Below are 23175 nucleotides of genomic sequence, written 5' to 3'. Positions count from 1 at the left end.
CAGCGATCCACAGCAGGCCCACACCTGGGCATGCAGCACCTCCAGCATGCCAGCTAAAGCCTTGTCTTCTCCCCGCAGCCAGCATGCCCACCAGCGAGACGGAGTCGGTGAACACGGAGAACGTAAGTGGCGGAGGCGAGAACCAAGGCGGCTGTGGGAGTCTCTGGTGAGTGTGGAGGCCACTTGCCCTCCTTTTGCCTCCTGTCTTCTTAGAGGAGCACCTGTGGGGCAGGCATCCCGGGCCACGGCCTCAGACGCACGAGGGGTGGGTGGGCTCACCCTGGACCCCTCGGCCCCCCTCCCCCACCTTCCCAGGCCTCCAGACCCCCAGCATTTCACATGCCTCTTCCCCCCAGAGCAGCCCGTCCTTCCGAGGCGGAGCCTGCGGCAGGGCGTGCCAGGTAACCCTGCAATTCCACTGTGTCCACTAGGTGCTGGTGGAAAAGAAGAGGCACGGCCAAGGCTGGGCCCTCGGGGTGTCGGCGGTGGGGGTAACAGGCCTGATTCTCCTCCCGGTCTGGTTTTGGCATCGGTGCTTTGACGAAGAGCTTGTATGGCACAGTGGCTGACAGAATGTGCTGCATATTTCAATTTCCCTTCCCTGGCGGGTTCCGCCCACCTCCGGCGTGGCGGCTGGCCCCGTTCTTTGCTCACGGCACTTGTTTCCGGCGCCCTGCACCACCCTCTCCTAACAGCGGAGGGCGCCACCACATCCACCTTCCCCTCTCCCGCCGTTGGCTTCTGTCTAGATGATCTGGTCCCCAGCAAGGGACCAGTGGTGTTCCATGTGCAGAGTCCTGCCTGCTTTGGGGAGCCCATGCAGTTTGGTTTCATTTGCTTCCTGCTGGTATCCCTGAGGTCTTATCTCTGTAAAGTAGAGGCGGTGTTTTTAAGAGAGTTTGATCATCTTGGCAGTGATTAATAAAAATGTTGTGTTTAGGGCAGAGCGTTCAGCTGTTAAAGAAGTGAATCTGCCTCTGTTGTCTCGCTCTGCCCTCCCTACAACATTGAGAAGTAGGCGGGGGGGGATGGGTTCGTCTTCCTCATTTTACAGATGAGAACACTGAGGCTCAACCCGGTGTGCTGCTTGCCCAAACCCATGCAGTTGTTGAACAGCAGAGTTGGGACTCCTAGTCCAATGCTCTTTTCGCTGTAGCAGCAGCACATGCTGCTGCTAGAGTGGCTGAGATGCGAGCAGGGGAGGCCCCACTGACTTCACTCTGGGGAAATGAGGTCAGGGGAGAAGAGCCCCTGGGCATCACGGCCCCTGACAGGGCTGCGCAGGGCTGCTGGCTAAGAGTCTTCTCTTACCTCGGCCCTGGACCCCTGGACAGTGTCAGCCTGGCCTCCCTGGCCCTGACAGCGCCTTTTCTCCTGCTCTGCTCTCACCACTGCTGGCTCACTGGGGGAGCTGGGAATGCTGAGCCCAGGCTTCTGTGCATGGCTTTTCTGATCTCTCAGCTGAAGTGACCAGGAGAGTCTGCTCAAGCCGTCCTAACAGAAATCCTCTTCTCTTCGTCTTTCTTGCAGCCAGGCCATCTCAAAATCCAAGCTCAGGTCAGTATCTTCTATTTTTTCCCTAAGCCTGCATGTTGGTGTTTTACTTTCTCACTTCTCTATTCTACATGGAGTTGTTTTAGACTTGATCTTTACTCTGTGGGCAAGGACATTCCTATCAAAGAGTGGTCTGTACAGTCAATATTCAGCACCTGCCTTGGAGAGCAGTGTAGCAGATGCTAAAGATGTTGCCTCAAAACAAACCAATGAGACACAACAATGAAAAACTTCTTGTCACTAATCAAGTCTTTCATATCCCCGCCAACAATGAGTCATTTCTCAAAGAGACATATTTCTTGTCACTTTTCTGCTTAAAAGTCCTCTATAGAGAAGGAGGTTCGAGAGGTGTTCTGAGATGGTAGTGATGTTCTGTTCATTGCTCTAGATGCAGGTTACGTGTTTAGTTGCTAAAATCTCATTGAACCTGTACCTATGATTTGTGTACTTTTCCATGTAAGTGTTATTTTTCAACTAAAATGACATTTTATCATTATATACAAAAAGTACCTTGAAATGGACATGGAAGTACATGTAAAACCTGAAATTATAAATATTCTAGAAGAAAACCTACAACGTCTTTGTGACCTTGGGCTGGGCAAAGGTTTCTTCTTGGATACAGCACCCAAAACACTGGTCATATGAGTCGATAAGCTTCAGACCAGAAGAAAAAAATATTTGCAAAACATTTGATAAAAAGGACTAGTAACCACTATATAAAAAGAAGACCATGTAAATACAATGTGTGTAATAAGAAAACAATAAAAAAATGGTCAATAGAAAACAGGCATGTAACCAAAAAGAGATAGGGATGGCAAAGAAGCACATGGAGTGACCATTGGTCACTAAAAAAATGTAAATCAAAATCGCAGTGAGACACCACTGCATACCTTTTAGATCATTTTTTATACCTGTGGGTCAAATTTTAAAATATGACAATACCGAGTTCTGACAAGGATGCAGCTCAGCAGGAATTCCCACCCATTCCTGCATGGTGAATGGCATGGCCATTTTAAAAACAACTTGGCCATTTCTTAGGAAGTTAAACATATGTTTATCGCATGACCCAGCGATCCCACTTCTGACGTATTCATATAAAATGAAGGTATATGCCTGCATGAGAAATTTTTATATGAGTTGATAGCAGCTTTATATACAATTGCGGAAAACTGTAAATAATTCCAATGCCCATCCAATGGTGAAGAGGAAGACAAACTGTAGTTCATGCACATGGTGAAAGGATGCTCAGCAATAAGGAGAAAACTGCTGATAGATACAACAGCACAAATGAGTCTGGAGCCTTTCACTTTTGCTAAGTGAAAGGAGCCAGTCTCAGAAAGCTCTATTATAGGACATTCTGGATAAAACAAAACAATAGGAGAAAAAAGCAGATCAGTAGTTGCCAGGGGCTGAGGTGAGGATGGCTTAACTCTTATAAAGGAAAGTCCTTTGAGTGATGGAAATATTCTACCTCTTGACTGAGGTGGTGGTTAGAAACCCTGTACCTAAATATTAGTAGTTACCACATGTCGATTGTATCTCAACAAACCTGACTTTAAAAAGAACAATCGGAAACCCTTCCATGACTCCCTGTCTGCCAGACGGCATATAAATTCCTTCATCATTTGGCCCCCGGCTCGCTCACTGGCCTGATCTTTTGATACCCCTCCTACCCTCCCCACTCTGTGGCTATACTGGACCGCTGTCCGTTTTTACCAAGCTCTGTTTCTTCCCACCTCAATCCCCTGGGCCGTGCAGTCCCCTGTGGATGGAGTCCCCCTCACCCCCCCACCCCCCCGGTCTGCCCCCTGGAGAACTCTTACCCTCTTATCCAGAGCCAGCCCACACTGAGAGGAGCCCTGAAGTAGGGGTTGATAATTATTTGCCCCACCCTTGCATGCTTTTCAAGGGAAGAGGTCCCGGGACAGTGCACCTTCTTCACCTCTGTAGACCCAGTGTCTGGAGCCCCATGAAGGGTAGGATGGGGAGTGCTGCAGGGCTGCTGGGGTTGAGGCAGCAGGCCTCTGGGATTTGGGAGACACCTGAGCCTTGTCATGACAGCATAAATTGACCCAACGTGAGTCCTTTTTCAGACCACCTTGCTTGTGTGTACTGAAGTATGCATCACAGCAGAAACCCAGCCTCGGGGGGTGGGCTTCAGCATCCTTGGTGGGATTTTTCTACACTGGTCATTGTGTTTCCAGCCCGTTACTGCTGGAAACCATATAGCAAGAGCAAAGCACACTTCTCTTGTTGCAGGTCTTGTTGAAGAGTGGGCCCAAGTCTTTCTTTGCCCGGTCCCTGGGTTACGGTGCTTTCAGCGTAGCAATGCAGCTGGGTCAGCCTGAGCTGCAGCTAGGAGGCAGCCAGGGTATTGCTCTGTCTCAGGCCCCTAGTGCCCACCACCCCCCATCCGTGAGCACAGCCTGCACAGGGCTGACATCCCCTCTCGATTGGCCTTTTCCCAGGACCCACTTCGCCAATCCATCCTGAGGCAGGGAACGTTTCCCACGGAGGGGAACAGGCTAAGCGGGGGAATACTTACCCTAATTACACACCGGAACTGAAAGTCAGTGGAGGACACGGTACTTGTCTGTCTGGCTCGGCTCATTTTATTTGTATGAAAACACAATTCAATATTGGCTCTTCTCCTGAAAGTATATTTTGAGCATCACTAGTTAGAAAGGGCACCTGATGACTCAGTATGAAGACTCATGTCCTACTCGGCTTTGACAAGTCTGCCAGGCTCCAGAGAAACCTCCCGGATTTAAGAAAGGACCAGAAGTTTCCCTAAAAGGAAAACTGGGGTTGGAGCACTTTGCTGCCTGATAAATTCCGTATGATGATCGAGATGCCGCAAGAGATGTGCACGAGAAGCCAAACGGCTCTGCGCACCCCAGTCTGAACAGATCCATGTACCATATGGTGGGAATGTAAATTGCATATCTGTGTACAGGCTCCACTTTGCATCTGCCGACGAATCTATGAATATCTAGATGTTTCTAGCTGGTTTGAGGACGGTGCATGGCACATTATGGAGTCGTCTAAAGCCATAGGTAGGAAACCGATAGCACGATCCAGTCAAGATTACACGTTAAAAGTTGTATTTGAGAACCAACATCATTTCTATGCTGTGTGTTCTCGCCTTTCCCTCCTGCACCCCCTGATCTGGGTCCTCAGAGTTAAAAACTGCTAACATCCCCGTGACGTCCGTTGGACATTCAGACGCCGCATCTGCTGTTCACGGTCGCGTTTGCTTCTCTTGCAGCCGCCGCTGGCGCCGCTGGAACCGCTTCAATCGCAGAAGATGTCGGGCTGCTGTGAAGTCTGTCACGTTTTACTGGCTGGTTATTGTCCTGGTGTTCCTCAACACCTTAACCATTTCCTCTGAGCACTATAACCAGCCTGACTGGCTGACGCAGATTCAAGGTGCGAGCAGAGGCTGTGTTCTTTTCATTCTGATTCAAAATTAGGGCTTCCTGAGACTGTCCGGCTGCAGTTTCGTCTTAGCTGATCTGTGTGTAGTGACGGGACATTAACAGGGGTACTGGAAGACCGAGGAACCGTCCAAATCCAGGCTGTACCCAGAGTTTGTGGGGGGTGGGGCCCCACAGCCCACATGGTGTGCTGGGGCCAGCTGATGCCAGAGCGTCTCCTTGTCTTAACCCTATGACAGCCTAGGGGCAGGGAATCTTGCAGTTGGAAGGGACCTCATGTCCCTTCTCCCTGTCCCCACTGGCAGCTGTATTTTCCCATATGGTATTCTTGACAAGTGGTTATTGCCCCTCTACCTGGAAGCCCTGCTCCCCACCGGTGCCAGACTGGAGCTCATCCCCAGAGACAGCCTGTTCTGAGTAGGTCTGTTGTGATCCATGGGGAGGCGCTATTTTGTCCAGCTCTCCAGCCTGCTGGGTGCTGTTCTCTGTGGTTAGAAGCCACCTTGATGGACAACTGCTTCTTATGTCATGATGCCCTAAGCAAGACCAGACTGGCCTTTCTGGGACCACTGAAACAGAAAATATAATACGCTGGTGTAAATGCAGAATCACAGGCTCGTAGGGCTGCAAGCCTCAGAGATGGTGTGGTCAGCTGCCCCCCCCCATTTTATAGTCCTGAAACTGGGGTACAGGGAACTCAAGGGACTTCTCCAAAGTCCCACATCTAGGTGGTAGCAGAAGTGGGACTAGAAGCCAGCACACAGACCATAAACATGGTGCCCAGTGTCTTTAATGGGGGCCGTCACAAAGACCGGGGCAAGGCACTGGGGCGTTTCCAGCAGAGACTAGTTGGGGGGATGTGGGGGGGGGGTCTGAGCCACACCCACGAGGAGACCCTCTGTCTTTCCAGATATCGCTAACAAAGTCCTCCTGGCTCTGTTCACCTGCGAGATGCTGGTAAAAATGTATAGCTTGGGTCTCCAGGCCTATTTCGTTTCTCTCTTTAACCGGTTTGACTGCTTCGTGGTGTGCGGTGGGATCACCGAGACCATCCTGGTGGAGCTGGAAATCATGTCTCCCCTGGGGATCTCTGTGTTTCGCTGTGTGCGCCTCTTGAGGATTTTCAAGGTGACCAGGTGAGATGGCGTGTACCTCGCGGCAGGTGTCTTCCGGCTGGGGTGTGACGAGCCGCATCAGCCCAGCCCCGCAATGTCTGCTGTGTCCCATGGGCGTTGTGCACTCACCACCACCCCCCATCTTGACTTGTAGGCACTGGACTTCCCTGAGCAACTTAGTGGCTTCCTTGTTAAACTCCATGAAGTCCATTGCTTCGCTACTGCTTCTGCTTTTTCTCTTCATCATCATCTTTTCCTTGCTTGGGATGCAGCTGTTTGGTGGCAAGTTTAATTTCGACGAAACACAGACCAAGCGGAGCACCTTTGACAATTTCCCGCAAGCCCTTCTGACAGTATTCCAGGTGAGCCCTCGTGAGGAGGCTGTGGGAGATGTTGCCTTGTCCCTTCGCCTCTGGGGAAAAGACAAGATGATTCTGCTGGGATTAGAGACCTCTGCCCCAGTAATGCTCCGACAGCTCTCGCACCCCTGACATGGATTGTCGCACACTCAATTCCGGCTGTTCAGGTGGCATGATTTCATGTTTTATAAGACCACTGGATACGCGGCAGGATAATAAGCCAAACACATCTGTCTGATTTTGTGAGGTTTCCAAGGTTTCGGGGAGATAGGCTCTAAGATCCTCTTTCTGTTCTTCGTGAATTTTTGATTGCAGGACAGTTTTGTGATCCTGGACTCGAACAGCTGTGTGCAAAGAGGTGGATTCTAAAAGCCCTTGTGCTTTGTGTAGTCAGAGGAATCAGGGTGATAAGAGTTGTGACAGCCTTCCGCCTCCTTGCTTCTCCCTTCTGCCGTGTAAGAAGGAGGGGGGTGGTAGGCTCTGACGTGTCTGTGCCAGGGGGGCCTGTGCAGGTGATGAGACTGAGACAGAGGGACGGTGGCAGGTGTACAAATGGCCCCGTACTCAGGACACGAGCCTCCACGCCCCACCTGGCATTAAGCCGAGGCATTCTAAACCCCCTCTTCCTATGTTGGGAGCTCAAACCTTTCATTAAACAGAGAGTGGCAGAGACATTTTAAAGACCCATCTGCCCTTGTCGCTTTTCACACATGAGGTCTGTGAGGCCCGGAGCCCTGCCCAGGAGGCAGAAAGCTGCCTGGTGGGAGGGATTACAGACATCGAGGTCCCCTTCTGGCTGTAGCCGTGCTCAGCTCTTTAACCTTGGAAAGTCACTGTCCTTTGTGGGGAAAAAAAAATACAAAAACCCAGAGACTAGAGGGAATGATCTGTAAGATTCATTTCCACTTGTTCATTTTGAGGTGAATAGAATTACTCTCCCTTTTATAGGCCATACTTTTTTGAAATATACTTTAATTTTGGGGGGGGGGGTTACACTTATTTTTTAAGCCATTGATTAGTTATTTTTTTTTCTGTTTTCATTCAAAGAAACCTGTATGGTGGTGGTAGTTTTTGGTAGTACCTGTCTGTATGGCACGAAATTCAGATGTTTACAAAAGGATATAAAGTAACAAATGAGTCTCCTTCCTACCCAGCCACCAATTTCTTCTTTGGGAAGCAACCACCCTTGAGTAGTTTCTATGTGTTCTTTGAGATACATTTGCTCATGGGTGTAAATCAGTGAACTTACCTACCAGCCTCCCTCCCAGTAAATGTACTATGATGTAGATGGTAGCTCATTTTACCTGCCATTTTCCAGTGTCCTTAGGAATCTGACTTAATGATCCATATGAGTTTGCCTCCTACTTTTCGATTCTGCATAAATTCTGTGGTTTGGATGTCCCCTAATTCCGTAGCCAGTCCCTAGCCAAAGAGAATTTTGTTGTGTTCAGCCTCGGCTCAGTTGGGTGACCTTGAACACACACCATGTGCACGTGTGGGAGCGTAGATGTATGGGGTAAACTTCCCAGAGGTGGAATCGCTGTTTTGAAGGGGTGTGTCCATTTTTGATGCTGATACTGTTGCCTGCGTGTTCCTCAAAGTAGTGGGTGTTCAAACTGCGGGATGGTTGTCTGACAGGTGAAGATGATGTCTTGTAGCTTTAATGCCTCTTTCTGTTATCAGGAGTAAACCCGAATGTCTTCTGACGTGACTAAGAGCCACGAAGTTCCTTTCCTGGGAATTGGCTTTATCTTTTGAAATCCTTCGCCCATACTTCTGTTGGGTTGTGAGCTGTGACAGTTTTATTTCTTAAAGAGTCTGGTGCAGATGGACAATAAGAAGCAGGAGTATGCCTTCTCTCTCTCTTTCTCTCTCTGGAAGAGAGTCTGGTTTATTTATATTTACTTATTACTCTTATTTTTTTAGGTAGTATCTTTTTTAAATGCTGTTTAGGTTCACCTGATCCTACCTCCAGGATAGACTGAGTTATATCATCAGTAGAGAAGTTTCCACGTGAAATTTCAGGGAGTTAATAGTGTCTGCTTGCTGGGTAGTTTGTAAATTCACATGCAATAGTTGGAATTCCCTGCCTCTACAAATTCAGGGGTCTAATTCTCCATTTCCAGTGTAGAGGAACCATGTGGGATCATAGGCAGCCATTGAAAGGACTGACAGCACTTACTGACATGGATCTTTAGAGTATATTTTGAGTGGGGGAAAAAAAAGGCAAATGCAGAAAATTCATAAAGTATGACATGCTTTATGTCTAATAAGTCTGAGAAGACATCAACTACCTCTTTCCTCTGGGAGGGTATCTGGGTGCTCCCGTGCACAGGGGTTCTGGAGAAAGGTGCGTCAACAGCATGCTCTTGGGGCATGGGTGCAGGCTGGGGGCGTCCTCTGAGACTAGGTAAGTCTTATATGTTGTGTTGCTTTATTTTCATGTGAAGCATTAACTCCTGGTTTGTGTAAATGAAAAAGCGTTTTGAAAATTCTACCCGAAGTATTTGTTGAGCACAGTGAAAGGCAGCTAGAACCCGATGTGGGCAGCCCCCAGGGGGCTCCGGCGGGCCATGGGGAGCTGCGGTCCTGCTGCGTGCGTGTGGGCTGACCGTGGTTTTGGCCTCTTAGATCCTGACAGGGGAAGACTGGAACGCTGTGATGTATGACGGCATCATGGCCTACGGCGGCCCCTCCTCATCGGGGATGATCGTCTGCATCTACTTCATCATCCTCTTCATTTGTGGTAACTGTATCCTTCAAGCTGGGCTGGGGCTTGGTCCTCACCATCTCATTTTGTTTCTCCCTGTCCACACTTCCATGGTGGTGGTGGCCCGTGGCGGTGGCGGCCGTTGGGATGGGGAGGTGAATGCTTTTGCTTCCTTAGCCCCAGTATCTGCCTCCTTCACTGTTGCTGGGACGGCAGAGGGGGGTCAGAGTCCCAGTAGGCTTTGAGGAATGAGCATGCTGGGGAAAGGAGCATGGGACCGCGCGTGGGCTGTTCCTGTTGTCGCCCAGCTTGGCGGCCCAGCTCCTGTGCAGGTCCCAAGGGAAGGCTTAGGGCAGAGCCGAGTTGTCTTCCATGCCATCATGCTTGGGTGGTTAGGGGTACATCTGTGTCTCTTGAGACCTTTCCTAAGCAATGGGGACCCACTGTTGGTGGCTTGACATAAGCTCCCCGGGCCTGATTTGGGTTTGCTGATCTGTACATCTCTGGGATTAAGTCTCCACTGGCTGACTGCTGTTAGGCTCTGAGCTCCTTTCTGACTCCTTTTATTCCTTTTCCCTGGCAAGAGGCAGTCCCCAATTCTAGACTTCTGGAACTCTGAATCTCTCTTTCCTTCAATCAGACCCTTTATGACCTTGTAACTTTCGGTTGTGTCTTCTCTCTCTCTCTCTGACCTTGCTGACTGGCATAGACCTGGCACATGGGACCCTCGCTGAGGGTTTGGGTTTGGTGAAAGAGCGTTTGTACAAATATGTGCACACCTTCTCTTGGTCTTCACTTTTTTATTTTAAAGAATCCTACCTGGATTCCTCTCCTAAGAAGCCCCAGATTCCTTTAGCTGTTTCCCCCTTAATCTTCTCTGGTTCATTAGTGAGTTGTCTTCTGGGCAGAAGCCCCAGGGCAAACTTCTAAGGACAATACCTAGAAGCCCCACTAGTCCCTCAGGCAGCTCGAACACCCCCCTGCCTACAGGTGAGCTCTCCTACCGGTTTTATCCTTATAGCCCCCACCGCACGTGTGGGGCCAGATCCTACTGGATTTGGGATGGGGGCTTCTCCGTCCCGCCAGCTCAATGGTAAACTTCTCGAGTCAGGGGTCTCTTTATATTCACATCTCTGTGGCCCTTGGTAAATGCTTGTTAAAGGAATGATCAGTGTTTTCTTATTGTACGTTCCTCTGCAGACCCTTGGGGCCAGAGCAATATACCGGCTTTAGGTCTGTGGAGAAGTATTCCCTGGCCACACTCATTCTTGTTACATGTTGTGTGTTTTGTTTCTTTTGTAATACATGTGCGACTCTCTGAAATGCTTAAGTAGTTTATGTTCTGTCTTCCCCAACTAGAATAGATGTTACATGAGAGTAAGGGCTCTGGTTCATCGTGTCCGTAGCACCCAGCACAGTCCGCGGATGCTCGGATCTTTCTGAATGAATTCCAGACCCCACCACTCTTTGAGAGGGTCTGGGTAATGCCTCTCAATACAGATGATGGGTGTGTGCTCTTGGAAACCATCTGTACAAACTTGCAAGATTTTCTTGTGGTTTATTACTCTGGATGTGCCTTCCAATACTCAGAAGAGTCTGGTGTCCTTGCAAGACTAAGGGTACATGATTTCTTGACTGAGAATTCGGTAGGAATTCTCCTTACAGTTAGTCCTGCACTGATCCCTACCTGAGCCACCATTGCCCCACGTGTATCAGAGGGGAGCTTGTGTTACCAAGTCCTCACCCAGCCCAAGACAGACTGCTTCCCTGGGCTCTGCTTAATGCATAGTCTAACATATCAAAGGCTTTTTGAAAGTTTTAATACAGCTTATTCATGTTTCTATCCTCTTTAAAGACTTGAATAGATTCGTCAAGCATGATATTCCCCGGAAGCTATCTCACGTCAGTCCCTTGTTAGGTTACACTTGTGTTACCCGGCTGAAATTTCAGATTGGTCAGGGCCTGGGGCTTCTGGGCTCCCATAGTCTTGCGCACAGATGACCATGCATCAGTCAGGGAGAAAGCATCTTCCCAGAAGGAGCCATCTTGACTTATGTCCCTCTGATCCCCGTGCTTCTCAAAAATGCACTTAACTGCTGGTGAGTAGGAAACAGGCATCTTCCAGGAGACTTGGGAAACTTGTTCGGAATTACTTTTTTTTTTTTTTTTTCTATCACAGGAAACCACACATATAACATTATATAGTAAGAGCCAAAAACCTGATAGCTTGTTCAGTCACCTGACTTTTTAGGATCTGAAAAAATAAAATGCAACCACCACAGTAAAAGATATAGCTATAGTGGGGCCATTCAAAAGAACAGGTGGGCACTATCTGGCAGTACATCAGCATTTGTGGGGGAAATGAATGAATGAGTATCCGCAGACTGAAGACCATTTCAGATGAGAAAGACTCAGACTGCTTTGTGCAGTCATCATCTTGAATAATGCGTAGCCTTTAAAAGGGTCTATTTGAGAAAGCTTGCACTGGATTTTTATGTTATAGGTACATGCGTGTTTTAAAAGAAACAAAATGCACAAAGCAAAATGCAAAACGCATAACATCTATGTTCATGGAATGGATTGTTTCATGCAGTGTGTATGATAGCTGGGAATACGTCGGTGTGCAGACACACGTGTTGGTACAAGCACACACACACACACACACACACACGTGCCTATAAAAGGAAATGTTGAAGTTTGTAGGTGTTCATGCATTTTAGGTAGATCTTAATTTTGCTTCTTTCCAGACTGTCTTCTACAGGTTTCTGGGGTGTTTTGGTTTTGTTGGTTTGGTTTCGTTTTTTTTTTTTAAGCAGGCTGTAGCCTTCTGGTCTTCCCAAATGAATACAGCTCTCAGGGGACGGTCACCTGTTACCAGCCTTCCAGAGCACAGAGGGGTGTGACATTGCCATCGTCGTCCACCAGTAGTTGCATTTAGAAATCGTGTCATTCCCTTAATATGACAAACTAGATATCCTACTGAACGTCTTCTTGGCCATTGCTGTAGACAATCTGGCTGATGCTGAAAGTTTGAATACTGCCCAGAAAGAGGAAGCCGAAGAGAAGGAGAGGAAGAAGATTGCCAGGTAATCGTATTTTCGCCCGAGGAATGAATCTTGGGTAGAACCTGGGCCCTCAGCTCTCCTTCCCTCAGAGCTAAGAGTAAGAGTCACGTGGTCCCATGCTTAAAGAATCCCTGTGGTTAATTTTGGTGTCATAAAATAAATGATGCGTTCGGTGCTGATGAGCTCTCACCGGAGAATTTTAATAAGGTGATCTGTGTAATGAACCCAGCGCACCGAGGGGTACGGGAAGCTCTGAGTGTGGGTTGTGCTATGTTCTCGCTGTTAGAGTTGTTTCCAGTTCAATTCTGTCCTTCATCAGGCCACTGTGGATTCCGAATCTGGATTAGCATTTTTGTGCATAGCAATACGGTTATTCGGTTTCTCGTGTTCTTTTCTCTGTAGAAAAGAGAGCCTGGAGAATAAAAAGAACAACAAACCAGAAGTCAACCAGATAGCCAACAGTGATAATAAGGTATACGTCCTGCAACAGCTCTCTGCTTTTTGTTTCAAAATGAATCTGTTGATCTCATCATAAATGTACCATTTACACCATGAGAAGTATCCTGTGTGATGTTCTGGTGGGTGAGAGTACGGCACACCATTATAGACACTGGCTTCCCAGGGGGATTCTGAGTGAATTTAGGCAGCTCACTGGTGATTAATCAGTGTTTCACCAGATAACTAACATGATAAGTATTTGACTGGGGGGACCACTTTTTTTTTTCTTTATTGGCATTGTGTCATCAGACCTGACCTTGTCAGTATCTTCTCACTAGGGGTTAAAATTGAGGATTGTTAATAGATGTCTGCCTCTAGAGGGAATCTTGGGATCGGGGATCTGGGTGCTTGGGGCTATGGTGTCAAATTTCATCCCACTCGGGACAGATCTGGATTTTTCATTCATTTGTTTGTTCCTTAAGTGGTTACTTGTTCTTGAGCAGTTACTGTGTGGCAGATACTGGAGCTCAGCAACGAAGAAGACCAACGAGGTCCCTACATGCATGGAGCTCGCATCCTAGCAGGGAGACAGGAATCTGCTGTGCAGTTACCATGCAGTGTGCAGGACAGTGCTGGGTAGAGGGGGGCGTGGATGGTGCTGCCAGCCACGGCCGGTAGGGGTTATACTCGTTTTCTCCTCCTCTGCCCTCAGAGCTCTGTCTGAAGTAGAGTCATCACTGGGGACACCTGTCCGTGTGCACGTTGGAGAGAGCGTCTCTCTCTGTGCTGAACGGCAGGGCTGAGTCTTGACCTGGGTCCTCTGCAGTGCATTGAAGTCAGAGTCTGCCCTCCTCCCAAGACCTCTCTGTCATCCCCTAGGTTACAATTGATGACTATCGAGAAGAGGATGAAGACAAGGACCCTTACCCACCTTGTGATGTGCCAGGTACGGTTGCAGAGGCCGGTGACAGGCTCTCATTCATAGGTGATATGGCTTTGCTACCATGCTGTGATCAGGGTCTCCGTCTGTGGCTGGCCCGGCCAGCTGGGGTGCTGGTGGGTGGGGAGGCTGCCGAGACCATGGGTCCAGGCCCCTTGTGGAACAGTTAGCCCTTTTTTTTTCCCCTTGGTCGCGCAGGTAGCTTACGTAACCCCAGTTCCAGGTGGGAAGAGAAAATGAGAGTGGATCCAGGCAAGCCCCTCTTCTTCTGGGAAATCTCTCTAAGGGGGCAACCAGCCATTCCTACCATTAGCACTGCTTGCCTGACCCTTTCACATTGGCTGGTGCTCTTATTGGCTGAAGTAGCAGGGACTGCCGGGGACAGGATGTGGCGGATGATGGTCCTGTGTGGCTTGAAGTCTCACACACAGTTTTTCAGCCTGAAGTGGCAGGCTACTGGGGAAACAGTGAGGGCTGGCGGGCTGGCAGTGACCGTCCCACTGCAGATTACCTCTGCCTGAGCTCAGACCTGGAACTGCTAGGAACCTCCTTCCCAGAACCGCACTCAGTCACAGACAGGCACACTTCTCGACCACTCAGTCCGTATTCAGAAGGGTTTTGATTCAATGTAAGCTGAGAGATGTGAAGGTTTACTCTCCACGTGAAACGGCAAACAGTCATTCAGCCCCAAATGCGATCATTATTTCATGCCTGTACAAAAGGTGTCTCATTTAAAGTAGGGGAAGAGGAAGAGGAGGAGGAGGAGGATGAACCCGAGGTCCCTGCTGGCCCCCGTCCTCGCAGAATCTCAGAGTTGAACATGAAGGAGAAAATCGCCCCCATTCCTGAAGGGAGTGCTTTCTTCATTCTGAGCAAGACCAACCCGTAAATACCCAGTTTCTAATTTCATTGCTGCTGTGTCTCCGTGTTACCCTGCAGATTGCTTGGGGGTGGGGGGAGGTTTGCTGGAGATGGGCTATAAGAGGGTGGTTCCCATCCCCCTTCTGTGCCTATGTGTTGAAGTCCTTAGGCCGTCTCTGACCCCTGTCTTCCTCCAGCCTTGCCTTTGTCCTTTGTCTCTTCCTGGCTGTCCTGTTCCTGGATGGAGGTGCTTTTAGGAGCATGACTAGCCCCTGGGACAAGCACCTTTCCAGATTCTCCTCCCCTTTGGCCCCTGTGTTGGCCAGAGCCCACGGCTCAGGTGTCCATGAATTGTCACCCGTGAAGTGTTTTCCAATCCAGAGGACCCTTCTTCATGAGTGGGTCCTTCTGTTGAGATTCTTTGGGGATGAGAATCTCGGGGCCAAGTTCCCCGCAGAATCTTTATCCTGTAATCCAGTTCAGCGAATCACTGGTCCCTGTTGGGTTCTATGGCAATAAAGGGATATTGCTCAATGATATTTTATATTTATAGGTGGTAGCTATTCAATTCAGTTCGATGCTATCCTGCTTAAAATAGCATTTCTTGTGTTAAAATGGCAAGGTGCTCACCAGGAGCGCAGTCCTTACAAGGACCGCAAGAGGATGACATTTATTTACTAGCTGGTTTCTAGGTTTTAAATCATCTGAGACAGATGGCATACCGGGGGGAATGAATGGCTCCTGGAAAAGTTTCTAGAATTATAGAAGCAGTTCTTGGCTGTCAGAGAAGAACTCTATGGATTTCACAGTCCTCGAGGAGACACAGGTGGGAAGCGAGGCTGCCGTCCTTAGTAACTGGAGGATTTGATGGTAGTTTTTATAATTCATCCCTGTTGAGAGTTTGGGTGTCTATTTTTTTAAAAAAATATTTTGTTTACTTAGAGCATGAGCAGAGGGGAGAGGCCAAGGGGGAAGTAGACTCGACACTGAGCAGGGAGCCTGGCATGGGGCTCGATCCCAGGATCCCAGGATTGTGACCTGAGCCAAAGACAGATGCTTAACTGACTGAGCCACCCAGGTGCCCCTGGATGTCTTCTTTTTCAAAAAAAAAAAAAAAAAAAAGAGGTATTCGATTGATATACTGAAACCCACAGCTCGCTGGATCTACATATATTGAAGGAATGGATTGATTTCCACCCTCCACCCCCCAAAGCCGTGAACATTCCTGCACTCACTGTCTTGGGACGTGTTCTGCAGACTCAACTGCTAACAGTTTGCAAGCTCCCTGCCCCCCCCCCCGCCCCCTGCCCCGCCGCAGGGCATATTCCTGCACGAAGCAGCTCCCAAAGGGAGGTTTCTCATAAAGTTGAGTCCAGTTTTGAAGGTGAAAAAGGAAAATATTTTCAAGGGAAAACATACATGTATTCTACAGGCTCAAAACAACATCTTTAAATTCAAAAGTGAAAAGTTGAGGTCAAGGGTAGTCTGGCACTAACTAGCCTATGGGATGTCAGGGACGGCAGGACCCTGAAGACGCTGTCACGTGTTACGTGAGATCCCTGTACAATTCGTGCGTGATTCGACTTTTGCTCCATGTTCTCAGGTGTGCTTGGGGGTCAGGTCCAAAGTTTAAAAACAAAAACAAAAGGGGCACCTGGGTGGCTCCGTCAGTTAAGCATCTGCCTTCGGCTCAGGTCATGATCCCGGGGTCCTGGGATCGAGTCCTGCATCGGGCTCTCTGCTCAGTGGGGAGCCTGCTTCCCTCTCTCCCTCTGCCGGCTGCTCCCCTTGCTTGTGTTCTCTTCCTCTGTCTCTCAGACAAATAACTAAATGAAATCTTAAAACAAAACAAAACAAAAAACCAAATTAAAAACAAGGCACTTAGAAGCTCCACAAAACAGGAGATTTTACCAAGCCCATCTACTAGTCCTTTTCATACAGCCAGGCTGCAGTATAAGATTTTAATTTTTATTTTTAACCGAAGTATAGCTGACATACAGTATCATGTTCGTTTCAGGCATACGACGTAGTGATTTGACAAGTCTATACGTTACGCGGTGCTCACCACGATGACATCATTACTATGTTACTGATGAGCGTCCCCGTGCCGTACTGCTCATCCCCATGACTTGTTTATTTTCAGGCTGAAAGTTTCAGCCTTTGCTCTCCCTGTGAGCTGCTGCCATGAGCTCTGGGCTCAGGTTCCTTCCTAAGGAGGGGATAGGAAGCCATGGGTAGGGGCAACTGTCACCGTCCAACTGGTTTGGAAATTTCCCTCTGTCCCTACTGGCTGCATCACCTTAAGAAATTTCAAAGGCATAAGCCTCGAGTTTCTCCATTTGCAGCCTGACAATAATCCCCACTTTTAAGGACTTGATGACTGATGTCTCCAGGAAGCCCACCCACAGAGCCGTAGCACTGTGGGCCCTTGGGGTCTGCCTTCTGGGACTTTCCAGGGGCTCACAGTCCGGTGACTGGAGTTGGCCAGGCTGGGGCACAGGCAGCACAGCAGACCGCTGTCCTTTGCCTGACCTGTCCCCAGCAAGTAGTCCCAGCACACAGAAGGCACCTGCCCCACCTAGAGCTGTGTCCATGCAGCGGCTTTCCCTACAGGATCCGCGTGGGCTGCCACAAACTCATAAACCACCACATCTTCACCAACCTCATCCTCGTCTTCATCATGCTCAGCAGCGCCGCCCTTGCCGCCGAGGACCCCATCCGCAGCCACTCCTTCAGGAACACTGTAAGCCATGCGCCGGGGTAGGGGGGCGGGTCATCGGCTGGGCCGAGCCCTGGTTTCTCTGGCAGGGGCCGTCACTCAGGCAGGGCTGAAGGCTAGAAGCCGCCTCTCATTCACCCAGAGGCAGCTGGTGTTAAGGGTCATGCATGCCAGGGGGGTTGTGTCTTAGCAGGACAAGCCTGGTTTGAATCCTGTCCCCTGCCTTTCCTCTTAAATACTCTGCAGTGACTCACAGTGCATTCGGGAGCCCTGCTTCTCCTTCTCTTGGTCCCTTGCTGCCAGCATTTTGGTCCCTCTTTCCCCCTCCCTGGCCAAATTCCCATCTACGTCTATCTTGAGATTTCTGCCCTGTTGGAAACATCCAACAGGAGAGAAAGGAGAAATGGAACCAGGTAGGTCGTGTGCCCAGAAGCTCGTATTTAAGGTTGGTGGGAAGACGTCTAGCCCACACGGGACCACTTGGTCTCATCACTGGGGGAAACGTAAGTTAGGGGCGGATAGTGTGTGGAGCCCCATGGTGAGGTGGAGAGGAAGAACCGTGCTCTGTGGGGCCAGGAGGCAGTTTTACAAAGAAAACAAGTCGCCAGTTAAGTTTTCTGTTCTGGGCTGCTCAGAAACTGTATCTAAAATAGTTCTTGCCTAAGCTCTCCCATCTTAACAGTTCAGTTCGTTCAGCACTGAGAACATCCAAAGACTGAGAATGCTTCAAAGCTTCAGAAGACCTGTAGTCTGTTGCCTGCTCTGGCTTGGATCCTCTAGTGCAGTTTCAGGCCATTATCAGGAAACCCAAGAGAGGGAGGCGCACAGGCATATGAGGCCATGGGCACTGTTGCCTTGCCTGGTTAGTACCTCTCTGTGGTCATCAGATTTTTAGAGATTTGAGAATTAAGACAAATCCCCAGATCGGCCTCCCAGGATTTTGGTTGTGACCATCAAGCCTTGTGTTGTATCGTTTCATTTCCAGGGCTGTTGGTGTGCAGCCTAGCAACCCGAGTCTATCAGACTGGTAACGCATGGGCACTCTGATATGCAGATTTTAGAAGAACTCCCCTCCTAGGGCACATGTTGGTGTTGATGCGGAGAGGAAGGCCCTGCACCCATCCCAAATCTGCACTCACAGGTCAGGGCTTGTGTTAGAGACACTGAGGCTGTCTCTAGCTCAGTGTTCAAGTGGCACGAAGACCTCAGTGTCCTTGAGGTCTATCATGGAAATAAATCACAAGGGGAAGAAGCTGTTTGGGAAAAAAAAAAAAAATACCATTATTGACAGAGTATAGGTCAGGAGCTAGTCTAGAACATAGACTGCCAAGGAGTTCATTTCCATGGGACCTCGTGTTCTCATTTTTTATTGTAATTACTTCCCCATGAGTTTATTTCCCTGCCCTTTTTCCAAGAATGTTATTCTTTTTAAACAGATGCACATATGGGTACATGTAGTGCTTGCAAACTACTACAGTGTTTACTGTGGTAAAAATGCTTAAAAGGAGATCTACCCCCTTGATAAATTAAGTGTATGAGCCAGCATTCTTAACAGTAGGCGGTGGTTGTAGAGCAGGTCTCCAGAACTTACTCATCTTACGTGACTGAAACTTGACACCCATTGAACGTGGCCCCATTTCTCCTTTTCTCCTTCCCCCAGCCCCCGACAATCTCCCTTCTTTCCAACTAAGGGTTTGGCTACTTTAGATTACCCCCCCCCCCCCCGTGTAAGTGGACTCATGCAGTGCCTTTGTTGTTGTTGTTTTAACATTTGCTGAGTTATTAGCGGAAGTGGGATGAATGAGGAAAGGACAGAGGAGCTCTGGCCTCCGGCACCAAGCTGGATTGCTGGTGTGGGGGCCACAGTATCTGCCTTGACTATGTGGGGAGTTCTAACATGAACAGTCCTGCTGTGACCTAGGATGGAGGAAGGGCCAGGGGCTTGCAGTGTGCTGGAAACACCTTCATCACCTGGGTAGAAACACAAATATACAAAAGGTGTCCGGCAAAATGTAGACATCTCAAAACAGAAACAGTTGGGGCAATGAATGCCCTGTGGAGAATAATGCCCTGAGACAGTTGGTCTTTGCAGGGGGGGCCCTGCCTTCACCGTGGTGGAGCTATCAAGGACTCCCCTGGGTTGGAGCCCAGACTCGCATCACAGGCCCCGGGGCTCTCGGCTAGCACTCCCCAGATCCCACTCCTTGAGGATGGAGGTTCCTGGCTGCGCCGCTTGAGCAGCTGCTGCCTGACTCTTCCCCGGCATCCTCCTCTGTTACCTGAAGGAAGTTGGTCTGGGTTGAGGGGGGTGGGGGTCTCTCCACAGTCCCTCTGGCTCTGATCTCTTCAGTGTTCTTGAAGCCGGAGGGCACGGCTGTGAAGAAGAGCAACAGCCAAGATGGCAGCCAAGACAGCAGCCAAGATGGCCTCTGCAAGTGGCAGCCTCTTGGCTGCCATCTTTGTGGCAAAGGGCTCCCTTTGCCGAGTAGCCTCGGTCGAGCAGTCAGACTCTGGCCACTGCCCCCCTCATCCTCCCTCACCTGCCCTCCTCTGTGGCTCTGAGAAGAACCAGGGACCCCAGAAGGGTTCCCTGAGCAGGACTCAGTTGGAGAGTAGATGACATTTTCAGGAACTCTGATGTGACTTGTAAGCTGGACTGATAATTCAAAGTCCAGGTCAGTCTTGTCTTTGCTTGGGCCCAGCTGGGTAAAAACCAAGCAAAAACCCAGTGCCAGGAGAGGGCGGTGTTAGATACAGAGCAGAGGCCAAGAGTTGTACTTTCCAAGTTACTCGAGACGTAAAAGCACGGGTTTACTTGTAGAGTCAAACTCTTCACTGAGGACTTTCCCAGCCCTGCACTCCAGGGAAGGAAGGGCGTTGACTCCCTGATGACATGGGCTGGAATTGGAAGGGGCACGTGGAAGCTTCTGGCCCCCCTGGATGCCACTCGCACCTTTGTTTACATTTCCCTACCAACCCGAAGCTTAGCTAGATGACAACCTGTTCTATTTGGCCAAAAAGGCAATGAAAAATCCAACATCACGTATAACAGTCGAGGTTACCTGATGTCGCCAGTCGGCCAGGGCCATACCCTGACAAGCAAAGGTTGTGTTAATAAAACACTTCTAGAAATGGGCCTCTGTCTGTCCATGACCCGAGATAGGGGAGCGAGTCTGCATGCGTGGTTAGAGGAGGTGAGTGTCCCCTCATGCTCTTCTCTGGTCTCAGAGCTGACCCATAACCGGCCAGGAGGGGCTGCCCCTGTCCTCCCCACCACCCCAGCAGCGGACCTGTCACGGGGGACGGGGGTCTGCCTGCATGTGGGGGTTCTGCCCCCGGGGGCGCGCGGCTGTCCCCACTTGTCTGGATGCCTGTGTCTCATGCCCGTCATGTTGTACCTTGCAGATACTGGGTTACTTTGACTATGCGTTTACAGCCATCTTTACCGTTGAAATCCTGTTAAAGGTAATGGCTCTTTCCTTGATCTTCACCTGCCCCAAAGCAGCCGTAGCAATAATAGTTGCAATTCTTTGTTTACCTTCCAGATGCTAGGTTACGCAGATTATGTCTTCACTGGCACTTTTGCCTTTGAGATCGTTCTGAAGGTAACAGGTTCCACGGCCACGTGTCTCAGGGGCCCGCTCCTGTGGGACACGCGGCAGAGAAGCGTGAAGTGCTTTTGACTATTTTTATTTTTTGCCTTCTGTGATCAAGCTACACTTTTTTTTTTTTTTAAACTAAAGAATTTTACCCGCTCCCCCGTAACCATTCAACTTGTTTTTGCTGTTTCTTTTTAACCTTTCAATGCATGTAGGACCTATTTTGGCTTCATCATAGTGACTGGAAATTATTTTGCTGCTTTTTAAATATATCCTCTGAAACTTGTCGTCTGATGACAGATACATCAGTCTGTGTGAACCTTCTTCCGCCTTTCCTGACCTCAGAGTCAGAGGAGAAGCATTTATCCTACGAAGGGAATGTATCTCTCTTCGTTTCTTGGACTGAATTGTTTTCAGTGGCCTGAAATAGTAACACACTATTTTCTTGCAATGGTATTTGCAAGATAACCTGGGTCTTTTTGTGTTAAGACATTTTATATCTGTTTTAATGGATGGGCTTACATTTATGCAAAGAAAAGGAGCGCCCTTTGGACGGGGTACCCTAAATGTACCGCCCATGCATGAGCTCAGAGTTGCCATTGCCGCATGTGGTTTGTGGACTGAGTGTGAAGGCCCCCGAGGTCTGGAGACCCGCAACAGACAGTCGAGAACCCCCCCGACTTGCTAAGCGGTGTGGGTCACTGCCGTACCAGGACAACGTGACCCATGACAACTGTCAGAGCAGTCGTCTCGGAGTAGGGAGATAAGCAGGGAGATTTTCACCACAATTGTCTTTAAACCATTTTGAGTTTTTATGTGTGCATCGTGGGGGAAAAAAAATGTATTTTGTGTCAGACTCCTGTGGAACTTGGGCTCTTTACAAAACCATTTATAAAATGAAACCTCGCTGAACTTTGCCAGGGAATGGGGTACTTAGAGTTCCTTTATTTTGGTAGTGGTGTTTAATAAAAACAACAGCAAAAAACCAACCAACCTCTGTTTGAACCTTTGTTTAAAAAAAAAACCTAAAAATTCACATTCACTTTTCTGCCTTTAAACCAGAGACTGTGGTTGAGAGTTCTCTCCTCAGTGAGAACCTGGCCAGTTTAGTAACTCTAATGGCATCACCACAGTGAGGAACCCAGACACATACATACCCAGGTCTCGTGGGTCAAGGACACTCACCCTGCCTCTACTTGATTCCGAGCTGCCCTTTCTTTTCTTTTCTTTCTTTCTTTTTTTTTTTTTGGTAAAAAAACTGAATAGGGGACATGTTCCCCTCAGTCTGTTAGCAGGGTTCTTTGAGGTTTTATTTTACTTCCCACATTTTTGTGTGTGTGTGTGATTAGATGGATATGGTTATTCTTGGGCTTGAGGGCAAACGAGATACAGAATTATTTAAAAGAAATTTAAAACAACTCCTGCTTTTAAATCTCTGGATATTTGCCTCCGTGACTTCAGTCTTCCAAGTTAATCTTCATTTTAAGGACATGTTAGAGGGTGGAAAACAAGCTTCAACCCAGAAGGATTCAGAGAACGCAGACTCGCCAAGAAGCATCTCACATCGGAAGCGGCAGTTCCTGCCGGCCGTGGGAAGGCTGGGGAGACTCTGTGACGATTCTGTTGAATCGTATGAAATTGGCATTTTTGTCGCTTAAGAACAGTGGTGTGCTGGCAATTTCATATGGTTCAGTGTAATATTTTTCCTGACTCTGGCCCTCTATCCTGGACTCACCTGAGCCTTCTCCGCCATTTTTTTCTTTCTTTCTCTCTTTCTTTCTTTCTTTCTTTCTTTCTTTCTTTCTTTCTTTCTTTCTTTCTTTCTTTCTTTCTTTCAATTCGCAGTGAACTTGGTGTACTTTTGCTGTTTTTACTCTGGGAATTTCCTCACTAAAGTCCTTTTGCATTATGGGTAGGCCCCTGTCTGGAGCTCCCGTAGTGCGGGCTCTAGGTGCATGTGGCGTGGGACTCCAGGGCAGGGCGACTGACTGCCCAGGGAAGAGGCCTGTGCTGGCTTCCGGGCCACCCCTTGCATGTGCTGGAGTCACTGGACCTGGCGGTGCCTTATAAACTGGGTGTCTCACTGAGGACCACCCGCTGGCAGCAGGCAGGGGCCTCTCGGTAAAACCGTGTAAGTCTCTGAACAGAGAGTCTGGGGGCTCTGGGCTCCTGTGCTTCTGCTAGCCCCACTAGGAAGGCATGCTGGGGTGACAGAGGCTGTCCTGGGGTCTCAGGGGCCAGAGCCAGCACGATGTGGGGCAGCCGAGTTATCTGGGCAGCGATGATATCCTAATGAGCGAGGCCACACACACCCTTCTGGGAGGCTCTTTGGACCTGCCCATGTTGGACTCCCACACGCAGCTTGTCTTTGCTGCCAT

General features: G+C 49.1%; 1 protein-coding gene across 18 annotated transcripts in view; it reads left to right on the top strand.

Moving 5' to 3' along the window:
• The window catches only part of CACNA1D (calcium voltage-gated channel subunit alpha1 D), a 296054-nt gene that overhangs the window by 207300 nt on the left and 65579 nt on the right, over window positions 1–23175 (top strand). For 9 of the 18 annotated variants that reach the window (XM_082742638.1, XM_082742629.1, XM_082742644.1 and 6 more), the window contains exons 10-22: window positions 79–166; window positions 432–491; window positions 1531–1557; window positions 4823–4983; window positions 5902–6127; window positions 6261–6468; window positions 9097–9217; window positions 12147–12261; window positions 12643–12712; window positions 13558–13624; window positions 14356–14503; window positions 17093–17222; window positions 20604–20663. In XM_082742638.1, coding sequence (XP_082598764.1) covers window positions 79–166; window positions 432–491; window positions 1531–1557; window positions 4823–4983; window positions 5902–6127; window positions 6261–6468; window positions 9097–9217; window positions 12147–12261; window positions 12643–12712; window positions 13558–13624; window positions 14356–14503; window positions 17093–17222; window positions 20604–20663 — 1481 coding nt within the window. The remainder of the gene's footprint in view (window positions 1–78; window positions 167–431; window positions 492–1530; window positions 1558–4822; window positions 4984–5901; window positions 6128–6260; window positions 6469–9096; window positions 9218–12146; window positions 12262–12642; window positions 12713–13557; window positions 13625–14355; window positions 14504–17092; window positions 17223–20603; window positions 20664–23175) is intronic. The other 9 variants (XM_082742630.1, XM_082742635.1, XM_082742632.1 and 6 more) reach the window with 3 other exon arrangements.

Source organism: Mustela nivalis (genome assembly GCF_964662115.1).
Source record: "Mustela nivalis genome assembly, chromosome: 1".
NCBI classification, from domain to species: Eukaryota; Metazoa; Chordata; class Mammalia; order Carnivora; family Mustelidae; genus Mustela; species Mustela nivalis.
Note: the sequence above shows the minus strand (reverse complement) of the source record. Positions and strands in the feature narration are given on the sequence as shown.